This window comes from Meleagris gallopavo, chromosome 8, assembly GCF_000146605.3.
Source record: "Meleagris gallopavo isolate NT-WF06-2002-E0010 breed Aviagen turkey brand Nicholas breeding stock chromosome 8, Turkey_5.1, whole genome shotgun sequence".
Taxonomy (NCBI): Eukaryota; Metazoa; Chordata; class Aves; order Galliformes; family Phasianidae; genus Meleagris; species Meleagris gallopavo.
Window position 1 is genome coordinate 32,658,043 of NC_015018.2, and position 15,398 is coordinate 32,673,440.

Genomic DNA, 15,398 nt, shown 5'->3' on the forward strand with positions numbered 1-15,398 from the left:
TAAGCCTACAAAAAAGAAAAATCATTTATCTAAATCCAGAATTCAAGTGCTGCAGTGCTACAAGCACAGTACCCTCAGTGCAACTGTCTCATACCATTACCTTGGAGACCAACAGGCAAATACCTATAGCTTTGCCATGAAAGAAATAACTTTTTCTACCAGCCAGAGAATACCTCAAGATAAAGCTTTGAAGGCAAGATCCCTGATTACCCACTAATCCTCCTCATTAAATATGACCCGCATTTCCTTTCACAAAAGTCATAATAGCTATAGATTGAGAATCTACCTTCAAATCCCACGTCTGACAGCAGGGCCCAAGTACTACTTCAGCTCTGCAACCGTTGGCCTGAGAGCCTGTTCCAGTGCCCAGCCACCCTCTGGTGAGGTACATTTTACTATACCCAACTAATATCACAGTAAGTATTCCCATGTTACCTCTCTGTAATGCCATAACTTGATGGAAAACACAGCAATGATAGCAGGGTAGCAAAGTCCGACGCTGCAGCAAGTAAGGACAAGCCCAAACGCAGCAGCAGTAGACAAAGAAACAAAGGAAAAAAAAATTGCTTACCCTTAGAAGGCCTCAAGTATGCAGGGATCTCTAGAAAGATCCCCTCATCTCCACTGCCAACCCTTAAATGAGGTCTGGGAAGGGGTGGATCTTGGCTCCAGCCCTTCCAGTCATTCATCTGCATTGCATACACCTGAGCCCCCCTGGGTTGGCCCTGCCTTCCCACCAGGTGTTCAATCACTGCTTTAAGCCACAACTTAGCATTTTTGCTACATGCACCATCCCAGCAGAACAGATAAGGAAATTCACAACCCAAAGCAGAGACCATTCCTCACTAGCAGTACTTCTTGGTTGCAGTCAGAAACTGTACCAATCCTAAAGGTACTCAAACCAACATATTGTGAGCTCTACTGCATGACACCTGGTGCATTTCAAGTGTCAAAACACCTTTGGTTTTCTCTCAGCAGGAGCTGGGGGTTATGACAAGAGTAGAGATTTAAGTAGGTGGGTGTTTCTTTTACTATACCATAGTTCTACAAAACAGTCCTTTCCCCAGGGCTGCCACAGCACACATGAAAGATATTTGTCTGTCACTCAGAGCATGACCTTTGTGTTACTGGTTATTTTGTTTTTAAACCTGAGGTCAAAAGATTGTTGCTTGAAACCATTCATTTTACAAACACTTCCTCAGTAACTGCTGAAAGACATCAAGGAAATGCAACTATAGAAGAGACTAGTGCTTATCTACATGGATTCCCTGCTATCATTTGTATCAAAGCCCATCTTTAATATATATTGGCAATCCCCTACCATCACAATCATCATGAACTTCGATATTTCAACTTTCAAAATCAAGCACTGAAATTCATCTAAAAATATTTTAATGTAGCAAGTTTGGCTATAGAACCAGTGCAACATAGAGAGGACACCCATTGCATAACCAACTTTACTGCTTAATCTTAACAGAGTAAGCTACAGATGCAACGGATTTACCACAAGTTATTTGGTTAAATTAAATACTGCAGTTAGGATCATGCTGTTCATAGTTGCTGTGGCTTTACAGTACCAATGCTCAAGGTGGCTGAGTTAGTTTTACTGTAAAATGCAAGTTTACAGAGAAACAAATAATTTAGTATAGTACGTTGTACTCTGTTTCATGCTCAGTCACAATGATAAAGTCTTAGACAAACACGATTTCAGCATTATGTTAATAATGCCAAAACACACAATTTTTAATGCCAAATTTACAACGTAATACAGTGCTTAACAAACAGATTTCTCCTGTATGTTGGCCGAGTGAGAATGCTGCACAGGACTGAGAAGCATCCAAGCACTGCTTGTAGTGCGTATGAAGTGAACCACGCCGACAGGAATGCTTTCTGTTCTGAAGGAATTGCTGTCCTAGAAGTTTGTGCCCCAAGCATATCGTGACATAAAATGTTAAAACTCTTGCCTCAAACGAAGCAAAAGCACTGTGTTATTTACAAACCTAAACCAGTAAACATATGAAAAACAGAAAAAGTTGTAATCAGTTGACAAAGATGACAGAGCTTGCTTACTGTATGTACTGTGTGAGCGAGAATTAAGTTGTAAACAGACTTTAACCAAGTTAGGTTAACACATCTACTCTGAATTCGAGTGTTGTCATTTCAGCACAGAGTGATTTTTAAAGCTAAGGACACTAAGAGAGGTTTTATTTTTGTTTAAAGCCAAAACTGATACATATCAGGAAGCTGACGAATCTTTTTTTATTCCCTCCTAGCACTCGTTAACTTCTCCACCACGTACCAGCAACAAATATACCCGATTCTGTTTAATGTTGCTTCAACTTAAGTGGCTGGTAGAAAGTTGAAACAAATGCTACAAGCATTTGAAAATCCCTCTTCAGCTTGGTTTGCTTTTCCACTGTTAGGTATGGGGTCTGACTGCTGGCATTGCTCTCCCTGGAAAACAAAACACTAATGCATTCATTTTTAATTTTAAAACTTCCTCATAATTAAATTTTCTTTGCAAGCATGCAAAGCCATACATAGGTATAATCAGACTATCAATCATGGTGTCAATCACGGTGTCCTTTTCCTTCTCCATTTTTTCCCCCCCTCCAAACTAAAGGTATTGCCAAAATGGTTGATGTGAAACTGATAACATTAAACTCACTTACATGAAGTCTGGCTACAAAGCATAAAGAAAAAAAGTTTATCCCTGCCGCATATATTATTATTAAATCTTTTTCCTGCATTTCAGAATGAACACATGCAAGCATACAAGGGTTTCTGTTTTGTTGTTTTTGTTTTTTAAACAGGAATAAGACTTGTGCAAGACAACTGAATAAACTTTTGTTTCATTTCAGAAAGATTTTATATTACCAACTCATTTACCTTTATAACTAAAAGTGATAAAAATAAATCCATAGTAATTAAAAAAAACTTAGTCAAACTGCTCTTTCAAGTATGTTTTTCCCCTCAAAGGAATTACATTAGCCATGTATGGATAAAAACTCATGTCACAATCATTAGGATTCAGACCATAGGTCCTGACATCCTAGAACTGGGCTCAGCTGGACCTCCTGCTGAGCCCACACAGGACTGGAAGCAGGTACACATGCATGTGTTACACCACTTCTGAACTCCCTGATTCTGACTACATCCACCATCACACCCCCCTCACATCCCTGCACCAGGAGAAATGGCACAGGAGACACACAGTGATCTTGGAAAGGTGGTATTCACTGATCAACCAGGTGTAAATCTGGTTTGTGCTGATGGAGATGTAGTTTACAGACCTACTACAGTGGAGAATTTCTCCACGATCCACTCTAAAAAAATTTAGCCGTGGCAACTAATGTTTCCACATGACACAGCCTAAAATACATCATGGTATTTTCTTCAGTCTGGAATTCACATCTCAAACAACTGCAATTACAGAGGCCAATGAAGAGTTAGAGAGGGGTTCTACAAGAGTTGGTCCCAGCACTGAACACTAATACATACGAAAAATGAAAAGGGACAAACTTCTGAATCATGATTAGTGATGGTAATACGTTCAACTTTTCTTCCTTCCTCTTTAAATTCACCTCCTACTGATGCAAGAGAAAAGTGCAACTTTGCAGCATGTTTGTTCACATCAAGTTTTTCCTCAAGAACACATTTTGCAGTAACAAAATATGGTCTATAAAGTTGCAAAGTGCACAAGCTGAAGGCACAGAGTACAAACATATAGGAAAGCAGAGTTCAAAATAAGAAAAAAACCTGGAATTTAAGACTCCCTGACAGAAGATACATTTATATGGGACCAACTCTTAAAAGGTGACAATTTTTATACTAACAAACAAATACTGCAAAATAATGAAAATTTATTCCTATTATTTAATCAAAAGCTCCAGAAAATACCTTGAAGTTTAAAAACTAATTCACTGACATGTTAACTAGTTTTAAGAACGTCCTTAATATTAAGAAAAGAGTGCAAAAAAGGTTCTTCCATTCTAATGCTTTTGGAAGCTGCTGATTTTGGCTGCCCATTCCCACTTTGAAAGGATTATTTTTCAAGGTGCGTTCCTCACAATAATTGTAGAGCATGAACTTGTTGAGAGACTAGATCAAGGAGATATGTCTTTCAAAGTCATCCCAATTGTAGCAGCAACTGACATTATATGAAGAAGAGAGTCCAAAGTTCTTCTTCGAGGCATAGTTCATGTCAGAGCTCAAGTATCATCAGTTGCCAAAGAAGGCTCCGGATATCACTTGCGCTCCTCCAGTGTCTGTTGTGGCCAGGAATAGAAGCTGATCCAGTATATTCACTATCTGTATCCCCTGGAGCTTGCACAAGCTGATGAGCCATCTGAAATCATAAAAAAATAAAGTTCAAGATATTTTCACATTAAGGTTCCACATTACAACCCTAAAAACAGCACTGCCTGCAAAACATTAACCTGAAGATGATACACTAGGTAAACACTCATGATTTTCAGTTTGTAATAAGTGTTCACAATAGAACTGTATAACATTTTACAGTTGGAAAGGAAGCGAACATACTCTGCTGAAAGGAGAGGAAGAGTCTTAATGGAGAGAATGCAATAAAACAGACTGAAATTAACAGCAGCACCAGAAATAGATACATTACCAAATTCCAGGGTTACCTAATGATAAGCAGTCAAGACCCCATCTAGAATATATGGGACTAGATCATCTCCTGGCAAAATATTTACAAGATTGGGCAATACAGTCAACTCTCACTGAAGCCAAATAAAGCCATGACTACCACCACCTCTTAAGCTGCCTATAAAGTCTACCATAAAAGGAAACCAGATTTGTTATAAAGTACCAACAGCATAATTCAAGAGGTACAGAAATACACACAGATAAATATCCCCTACTCTTATTTGTTGGGAGGAACTATACCCAGCTCAGTAATGTCATCAGAGCTGAAAATTCATACTTACTGTAAGATAACTCTTCTCCAGCTCTTTTCCGTGACTGGTCACCTCTAGAAAAGAGGAGCAAGAGAAGTATGTTCATTTGCCAAAAGCAAAACAATAACTAAATACCTCAGCACAATCAACTTCTTATGGACTTATAGAAACTAACTACAAACACAGGAGTTACACAAAATGACTTCAGGATTCTCAGTTTACTAAATACATATTAGCTAATTTTATTTACTTAATCAGTAAAAATAGTTCAATTTCATAGTATATTTTAACAAACTGTAGGTAACACCATGGTGTATGTGAGCACTTTCCTTGAGTCACATATAAAGTTGCTTTCTTTGGTTCTATAAGGTTTGGTTGAGAAATTTTAAAACTTTGAGAAATCTCCATCTATCAACCTAAAACATTAAGGTGTGCCTGGAAACCCAACAGACTTTGTCAGTCCAAGCTGACAGCACTCCCTCTCCAAGCAGAATACTGCAATAACTGCAGAGTTCTATAAATGCAGATTGACATCATTCCTCCTTAAAAACTCCAAGCAATATTAGTACCCATGTAGGAAAAAAGCAAAAAAAAAACCAATCTCCCTCAAAACCTCCTTTTGTTCTTATGCACACAAGCTTTTCAAAGCTGAAAAATCTTGCTGTTTTCCCAAGTTTTTCGTGATGATAGCCTTGCTGTTGAATCTGTTATACAAGGAACAGAGACTCAAACATGTTTTCATCACAGACAGTAGTTATAATTTCACACTTAAGTGCTGGAAACTGGTTGAAATTGGGAGTTCTAGTAATACAAAGCGTTCTTCCTCTAAAACCAGTCCTAAAGTGACAGACCTGCTGTGTATACCTTGATTAAGGTCTTTCACAAGCCAATCACCGAGTGATTGGCTTGCATTCCCACTTTTTGCAGCAACAGCATGTAATGGTGCTGATCAATCCCAACTGCAGCCTGGCAGGTCATTAACACTGCTCAAGACTCTTTGTTGTGCTGTATTCCTCAGTGTTGAGGAAATGCAGCAGCGAAGACATCACCGTTTTTTGATGTCATGAGAGGAGAGCAGAGAACTCAGAATAGAACAGACTTGACATGCTCCTTCATTACAAAAAAAAACAACCCTTACATACATATATATATATATACATATAGACATATATAGGAATATAACCAGCATATTACATCTTGAAATGTGCTTCATGGCAAAATGCATTTCAAAGATCAATGCAAAACGTAATGAAGCAAATATATCAACTGTACTTTAGTTTTATCTCTTAATGATGACAGACTCTATGTACCATTTGTTCTTACTAGATCACACCAACTCCCTGACAATACAACCCCATAAAGAATACTTTGCAAAACACTTTCAGACTCAGTGCTGTCAGTTATGCCACTACAAAGTTGTATTTTGCACTTTTTATTTATTAAATTGAAAACAAGCTACGCTAAAAGAGCAATTGCACCAATGCACAGGCTAATGCAATTTTGTAAACTCACAAGATATATCAATGCCCTTTATGTGGCCAATATCCTTTCTGACCTCCACCAAACCAGTCTGATAAAAAGCATAAAGCAACTGGCACGGCCCAGGCTGAACAAGAAGAAAAGTTCTCCACTGTTTCATCTACTCTTTGCTCACCCCTCCACCTCAGCTCAAGGCTCAGAAGGGAAATTCTCATTTAAAAATAAATACCTTAGTTGTATAAATAGCTCTGAAAGCGGAATATGGAGAAGTCATTAAATGACACTTTCAGGAACACCATGGAAAAAAACACCAACTAACAAAATAAATGACCAACATAAAAGCCTGAAAAAGAACATGATTGTGCACTGGAAGTACAATCAAAGGACAAGGGGGCATGAATAACAACTAGTCCGTTTCATGAAAATACTTTAAGATTTCCAATCTTCTGGCTTATAACTCCATCTGCAGGGTTGCTAGCCCTCAAAACATGTGCAAATTTAGGCCGTATTTTAGATACTGAGTTTTGAAGGTTCTTTATTAACTCTTAAATTAATCCTTCAGTATTTTACTTGTACTCATCTCTACTGTCCATCACAATTACTACAGAAGACTAGTAATTGTTACCTAGTAAACCCATTCTGCATAAGTTCTCTTTGAAGTTTCTGGTCTTGAGCAGCATACTCCTGAAGCTCAGATTCCACAGCAGGGGGTAGAATGTTTGGGATGAATTTAGAAAATAAAGCTGGTGCCATCTGTACCCATTCTGTAAGAAGGAAAACAATAATAAAATATATGGACGAGATCATTTGTGAAATTTTACTCTTTAGAAGTTACCAGCAGATCTGCTATGTACTTTTGCCATATCTTAAATAACTTCTAGAACTTTGAATTTAAAAAACCCAAAGCCTTAGAATAAATATTCACATTTGCAAGTAGATGTAGGATTTTTCTGTGTGTCAATCGCACGATCAAAACAAGATTCTGTTCTTGTTGCATCTCTCAAAGACTACAGCATCTTTTACCCAGGTCTTCCTACCCAGCTGCACAGAGGAAATTTCACAAGTTGTAGGTACAGCCATACAGATGTAAGACAACTATTCAAAATCTGATGCGGCCCATGATACCACCCAAACTAGCCTGAGAAGTAAACAGGCAAGACAGAAAGCAACTGAAATGGATAATAAGGAAATCACAAGCTCAACATCTATCATATTAAGTGCAATACAACAGAACCACTTGGGACTGCTTTAAAAGTAAGTCACTTTTATACTTACATATATACTCTCCCCTTCTGTGATACTGAGCAGTTTACTGAAATTACTGAAATTATGCTCTTCATTTTTAAAATGTTATGATAATCTTGTTGTCGTAAAGATAGATCTTGCTTACTAAAAGTGATTTATCCATTAATTTTGTAAACGGAGGGTCCACTATGTTTCTGGCCTGTATAAATACTGAATACTGCACTATAAAAATAGGGGCTTTTCTGTAAGATATTCCTATCCACACTCCTATATAGATATAGTTACTGATGCATAAGATGGCCACAATGTACTCAGGAACGAATTTAAGGCCCTGCATAAAATAATACCATTCAAATAATGGCTTCAGAGAAGAAACTGTCATTCTTTTTACATCAAAGATCTGACCTTTTGAAGAGCTGCTGTCAATAACTCTCATTTCAATGAATCACCTTCAAAACCTCTGTCATAATCGACTCATTAAAAAAACTTTACTGCTACAGAACACAAGAAAAAGATCTTCCTACAGTCTTCAGAGCAGAGTTTGTTGCTCTGTTATTTGGGTAAAACAAAAAACAAAACAAACTACAAAAGTTTGGTACCCAGGTAGTTACCATTTCACTTTGTGCAGGTCACAGAGATGGGCAGCAAGAACCACCGGGTCCTTGGATTCTTTACACAGTGCAACTAAGCATTATGACTGTCAGAACACAACACGTGTGCATGGTAAATATACAGAAGATAGTTAGCAGCAACATATATATCCAGCGAAATATATCAGAACAACAGTACTGAGAGACTGGAGCATTTCTCTTTTTACCTGGTCTTAGTGTATACAGGCCTTTCACAATATTTGCCATGGTTGATGGAGTTATTTGAAAGGGTGTTGACTGAGCTTCCAAAAGTAAAGCTGAAATAAAATGAAGAGAAGTATAAGTACCCATCTTCCTAATTTAAAAAGTAGGGTTTTACTCACATACTTTAGTCTGAAAGAAATACGGCAGCTGTGCCCTTTTTGTTATCAGATGTCCTCAAAGGAAACAGCCACCTATTTGAACTTAGTTCTTATTAAAACTTCATTTTTCTGTAGAAGCATTCAGCTCAAATCATACAAGATGAAAACGTGAAAACTTACTTTTCACCCCTTTTCAGAGAAGCAGTGGGAGCTGTGAGGTAAAAACAAGCAAGGAACAGCTTGAAGTACTCTGATGCACAAGTAAACAATTTATTATTAGAAGTAATCTCACCAGTGTGGTAAACACCTGCAGAGTCACAAATCCTCCCTTTGTATTATTTAGCATCTTGCCTATAAAACTCAAGTTGGATTGAAAGTGCATGAATGAAGCAGCGCACAAAAAAAATGTACAGATTAAATGAGTCATTTGTTCTTTTAAACCAAAACAAACATTTCTATTTCATTCTTGATACCTACGCCCTGTAGTAAGCATTGCAATAACTGCACCTTTTTCTAATGGAAATAACTGTCAGTAGCAGATATGCATCGCTTATACAAAGCTAGCCAGACCTTCAGCCTGCACTGTGCTTTCTTCAAGGTTTGTACTTACATTTAATTATAAAAACCACCAAAAAAAAAAGATCACTGTGGTTTAAACCAGCTGCTTTGTTTCTCAGTTTTTACACCTCTATGAAGCATCTGAATAGTACACAAACCCTTGCAGAGGAGAAACGACTGTTACAGCTCTACCTAAAGTGCTTATCTCCTGCACCTACACACTACAGTCACTGGTTTTCAAACATCTTTGCTTCTTCGGTTCCAACTTCTGTACCTATCACTATAGTACTTAAATAGAAGAAGAAAAACCTGCAGTATTACATTTTGCTCATTCTGAAGCTGTGTAAGTGGCTCACCAAAGGGACAGATTACTGAAGCTTTTTTCTAACCTCCCATTCCAAGTAATCAAACTGTTATAGTTCTGTGTAAAATAAATTCATCTATCTTAAAAGTGCTTGCTCCTTTTAAATGAAGGCTTGAGGTGGTGACAGCATGGGATTTGTTTTATAATGACATATTTACAGCCCATTTCCTACTCTTTAATCTCCTGACAGCCAAGAAAGCTACAGGTTGTCATATCAAAAAGGAACGAATGCTCTGTAAGGAATATCTGTAGATAGCCAGCCATGGAAAATCCATTCAGTGTGTATGGGCAGCCTGTGCTCTGTAACCTGCAGGTGGCCATTGCCTCTTGTCCTGCCCTGGGACCACTGACAAGAGCCTGGCTCCTTCACTGCACCATCTCAGACAGAGGGGTAAAGCCATGACCCGGCCCACAGCATTTCCAAAAGCTAGATACCAATACCTTAAGGATGAACAACACAACTGTAAGAACAGATATTTTCAGAGTGATTTCCATAAGAATGAATAAAACTCCAATGCTTCCAGATAGGCTGAAAATCTCAATGCAGGTTTACAGACAAAAATTTTAGTACATCAACAATGGGGAACTGCTTTGCACAGAAACTCACCTTCAGCTTTGCAATGGGACCTAACCACTTCTTACTCAAACTTTCACTCCTCTATTACTTCCTAAAAGCACTACTTAAACCTAACAGTGAGAAACAGCTGTGCCAGTCACACCAAAAATGCTATGCTGTTATTTTACAATACTGATCTTAGAAAAAAATCTCCAGATATGAAGACTTTCACTCCTACTTTTTGGAGCAGTTAAAGAGAATCCAAAACACCGGAGCTGCATGGGCTCCTTCAACCCTTGGCACTGGCACAGCTGCCCAGACAAGTGGGGATTCTCCATCCCTGGAGGTGCTCAAGACCAGGTTGGATGGGGCCCTGGGCAGCTGATCTGGTGGGGGGGGAACCAGCTCACAGCAGCAGGTTGGAGTTCAATGGTCTTTAAGGTCCCTTCCAACATAAACCAACCTGTGATTCTATGACCCAGTGCCAGGAGGTGGCACGCATACAGAGTAGGACAAGGTAAAGCCTTGCGTGAGTGACAGCAGTAATGACTCCATGATACCATCTGACTACCTCCCCAGCACCTTTGAACTAATACTGCATCTTACAGACTAAGTAACCAACATGTAAAGAAGTTAATTAACCTGCAAATAGTCTTGAAAATAACTCGCAGCAGAATCAAAGAAGTGGAGTGTGGGTTCCCATGATGAAATGCTTTGAGGGAGAGATATGAGATGCTTTGGAACACCGCTAACCTGAGGGAAGCCAGTACCTGTAAGGACCTTGGGACTTTTGTCACTGATCCCACAGCCCTTCAGGTACTCTGCAGCGATCAAGTTTCCCCACCTCTCCATAGCAGTGCTCACACAGCCTGTTCCTTAACAAAGGTTCAAGTTACTTTGTAATTACAGGGGGCACCTGAGGCAAGACCAAGGACCCAAGGATTAAATGAGTAGTAGATGATACATTGCAATTTCACACTCAACTGTACGCAACTCAAGATTTACTTATCAAAAGTTAAGAGTTAACCACTCAAAAAAAAAAATCTGTGTCCTTCAACATTTCTTCAAAATACTGATTTTGCTTGGCAGATGTAATTTTTCTAGGAAAACAGTGTGGCTTTGTATGTTAGCACATGAAATCTTTAGAACTTTCATTAATAAGATATTCTAAGGAATCATGTTTAAGTCTGGCTTAGGTAGATGTGTTCAAAGTTGTAATTACTCAATAGTGCTCTAAAAATTATAAATTCTTAAACAGAACTGAGTGCTTATCTAAGCTACAAAATAAGTGTATTAATGAGGTTTCTTATTCCATCATGCAAAGTATACTATTTAGTACTTAAATTTAGTAATGTATACAATCTTTGACATTGCAGAATAGAAATTGATATTCCCACAGAGTTAGAGCCCTCCCACTGCTCTAAGTGAGAAATCAGTGAGAAATACAGAGACACAGAGCAACAGAAAGGGAGTTACTGCTATTGCACAGTTTAAACAAAGCTTACTAGCAGAGGCTTACCTGGCACTTTCACCCTTTCAAAATATCATCACTTCTCACACAGTCAACTCAACAGTATAACAAATTACCTCTCCCAGCTGAGTCCAAGTGGATCCATCTGATCCCAAACACCCTTCTCCTTCACGATGTCAGATTCACCTTGGTTTCAAATCTCAGTCCTTACTCTCAAACCCAGTCCACGCAGAGCATCCCACCCAGCAGAACAAAATAGAAAGGGAATGCTATGAACAAGTCCACAAAATGTGGGTTGTTAGATTGTTTTGTATTTGGTTGATTGGATTTTTGGTTTTGTTTCACAAGCCTGCTGCCTGTTTTGCTACTAAATTATCTAATGAAGCTTGACCACTTATTACTTGTTCATTACTTGAACCCGGGTATAATTGAATAGAACAGCTCAGTTGGAAAGGGCCACAAAGATAGGAGTCCAACTCTCTGACCCCCTCAAGGGTAACCAAATACTATACCTGCTATTAAGGGCATTGTCATGTGCCCTTATAATCATATTAGAGAAATATCATCTCTTCAGTATTAACATATTTGTACACATTAATCGTTGATTTAGATCTTTAAAAGCCTTCTGCATGAAAGCACCTTCCTTCTGGCTTAACCCTCACTGTGGCAGTTACACCAAATCCCTCATGATACTGCATTTGTATTTCCTGAAATTAAATCAAAATAGTTTTTGGTCATTTAAATTCTTCAGAAGCCTGAAATAAGCTAAAACTAAGTTAGATCCAACTTCTTCATGTTTTCCTCTATTACTAAGCATTTGCCACTAGGCATTCTAATGAGGCCACAGATTACTTTAAAATATTCATACTATAGCCCAGGAGCTTTATTAAATATCTAATAAAAATGCTACAAACTAAAGCTTTCAAGTCTTAATCACATGGAAAATATTCAGTGCTGTTAAAAAATAAGTATGAAAAACAAAATGGAAAAATAAGGACTTTGGGAATTCTGGAACTGGAGAAGAGTTTTTTTCACGTTTACAGTTTTATGAAGGTTTATCAAATGGGAACATTTTTGTTATCCCCTTACAATAAGACAGGTTAAACACAACAGTCATTACTTGGGAATAACATTTCTGATTAAAAAATTTCCTTGCTTTGTGGTGCTGCAACACGAAACAAGAAAAATAAGGAACAACTGCAACTTTCCAAAGGAACTTTTTTTTTTAATTAAAAGTTTACTTCAGTGACAAAATTTGTGAGTAATTTAAGTGTTGTTTAGAAAACATGAGTGCATAGTACCTGCTAACAGCACTGCTACCAGTATGATTTCTCTACAGTTACTGAGCCCTGCCAAATCACAACTACCATTTCAACACCGCTGTTACCACTCTTAAACTGGTGGGTGTCCCTCTTGATTATTCCATCAGGTCTGTAGAGCACAAAGTACAAAGAATACTGGCAGCTGAACAAGTATTCTGTATTGCCCTTGCGAGTGCAGAAGTACCCTCTGAGTCTAAGAACAGGCTGACATAAATGTGTCAGTTCAATGTCTTAAGGAAGGAATGGCTGATTATCCTGCAGTAGCAGTGCCCCAGCACACTTGGAAAAGAAATGGAGCATAACTGCAATTGGTGGCCATTAGCAATCACTTGTGTCTTCCAATATTTGGAAAGAAGAACATGAGATTTTTAATGAAGAACTCAAAAATAGGTTGCCTCTGAATAAAAAAGATACTGTTTGATGGTTTAGAATGGAAATTTGAAATTGAGGTGATAGGATGATACTGCTTGCCTACATATCTTAACCTAGAAATCAAACACTGCAAACCAAATCAGTTCTGTGACTTCCAGCAAATAACTTGTCAACATATGCATTCTTCCCACACATCTTGAGAAGGACCTTAAGTTTTATACAATAGAATCCCTGCAACTCCCATAGAATTTACTGTCAACTATTGTTAGGTTCAAACACACTGGAAAGGGTCAGTGTTTTCTCCTCATCTGTGTTACCTCACCTTATTTTTAAGACCCTTAGAAAGGAATCTCCTCATCCCATTTAATCCCGTTTAACTTAGAGACACCTACTCTGAGTCTTCAGACACAACAAGTCACATCACAAGAGACTTATTCTCCCTTTTTCCTTTTTAAACTTCCTTTTAAGAAACCTACCATTTATTTTTCCGTATCAAACTTAAAAAAAAAAAAAACAAGAAAATTGTATGAACGTGGTGAAGTTGCAGATTCTCTTCTGCTATTGATTTTGCACACAAAGGAAAAGGAAAGCAGCATCATGGGGCAGAGCAACATGCAGTGTTACAGAAGGAAAGTGCCTCAGCAATGGAGCTGCATCTTTTCCTTATTGTACCACACTGCTTCTGCCATTACAGCTGTTGCTGTGTCTCTCTGAAAGAAAAATATAGTGATTTCAAAACCTTAAGGGCTTATTCTACATTAATGCTTTTGTTCAGATTAGAAACATACTTTCGAAGCAAACTCACTGATCATCCCATTTACTGCACTTCGGTTCATATGACAGAGGTGCCTCGGAGCACAAATTCAACTCTTTTGGTGTAAACTTAAACCAGTTGTGCTCAAGCACTCAAATAACACTGCATCCATGGGAACAGATATAACCATGTGAAGTAAAACTCCCCAAAATGCACATAAATGTGAACCAACACCAGGTTCTCAACAGCAGAATATTGGCTGTTTACACTCTAGATCATCACCTGATGATGCAGATGTAGCTTAAATAGTGAAAGGAGAAAGACTTCTTCAGAGTAAGTCCAGGCTGTGGGCAATGCTTTCTGGAAAAAAAAAAAACAAAAACACAAAAGTAGAGTGCTTCTCTCCTCCCAGGGGATTTTCTCTGCTGTCTGAGAGTCAAGATGATGATAAGCTGCCGCTCTTAAGCGGGTTGTTTGAGATCAATGTTAGAATGGAGAAAAAATAAACACCACCCTAAGGAGGGAAGAAGTCAATTTGCATCTTCTTATCCAACTACCAAAGGGTGAAGCATGGGGAGCAAAGGAAAAACCAACACACCAACCTGAAGCCCATGTTATGTGTCACAGCTGTACTCTCAGGCTACAAACCTGGCTCAAAGTCTTTCTCTCGACCTTTTGCAGTACCACTGTTCTGGAGTATTCACAAAGGAAAGCCTGATTTGGAATGTTGTTGCTAAAGAAGTTATGCCATAGCAGTAAGCAGCCAAAGAGATGAGGGCCCCTTGCTTCATTGCCATTATGGTGTTTCTGGAGGTCAGTAAGAATCAGCTGCTAGCAACGTAGGGATGTACATGCCAGCACACTTTCCCTGCTTAACCACAGCCTAAACAACACACACCTCTGCAAGGCAAACACAGACACTGATAATTGCAGCAGAGAACAGCAGCCATAGCTTCATTCATTTTCTGTCATTTTCTATTACATTTGTTTCTGCTGCAATCAAAAAGCAGACTTCACAAGCACATCACCAGAAGCTGTTAGCAGCTGTTCTTCAGCTTCCAGGTCAGCTTTCGTAGTATCTTGCAGAAACCACGCACACAGGAAATACCTTTCCTGTCACTTGAAAGGATGAACCTTTTGTAACATAAATGACTTTTCTCTTGAAGTATATCTCCACAACAAAAAATAAATTTAAGAGATGAAACAACAAAATCCCTTCACCTTCACTGAATCCAAATGACAGATCTTTCTGAAGCTACTTTCTTCTCTATGACTTGTTTAAGCTACTATTTCTTTTCCTCTCAACACTGAAAAGCTGGGATCTTGTCAACTTCCACAGCAGGATTCCAGCCCAAAGCTCCCTTCATTTAGGTTCCGTAAGGATAACAGGGGCAATTAAAGCCAAC

At 38.4% G+C, this 15,398-nt stretch overlaps 1 protein-coding gene across 1 annotated transcript in view; it reads right to left on the minus strand.

Moving 5' to 3' along the window:
* Nucleotides 1–1,375: 1,375 nt before the first annotated feature.
* The window catches only part of CACUL1 (CDK2 associated cullin domain 1), a 35,535-nt gene continuing 21,512 nt past the window's right edge, over nucleotides 1,376–15,398 (minus strand). Inside the window, exons 5-8 of the mRNA XM_010714910.3 lie at nucleotides 8,461–8,550; nucleotides 7,024–7,162; nucleotides 4,950–4,993; nucleotides 1,376–4,348 (exon numbers count right to left, since the gene is read on the minus strand). Coding sequence (XP_010713212.1) covers nucleotides 4,308–4,348; nucleotides 4,950–4,993; nucleotides 7,024–7,162; nucleotides 8,461–8,550 — 314 coding nt within the window. The 3' untranslated portion in view covers nucleotides 1,376–4,307. The remainder of the gene's footprint in view (nucleotides 4,349–4,949; nucleotides 4,994–7,023; nucleotides 7,163–8,460; nucleotides 8,551–15,398) is intronic.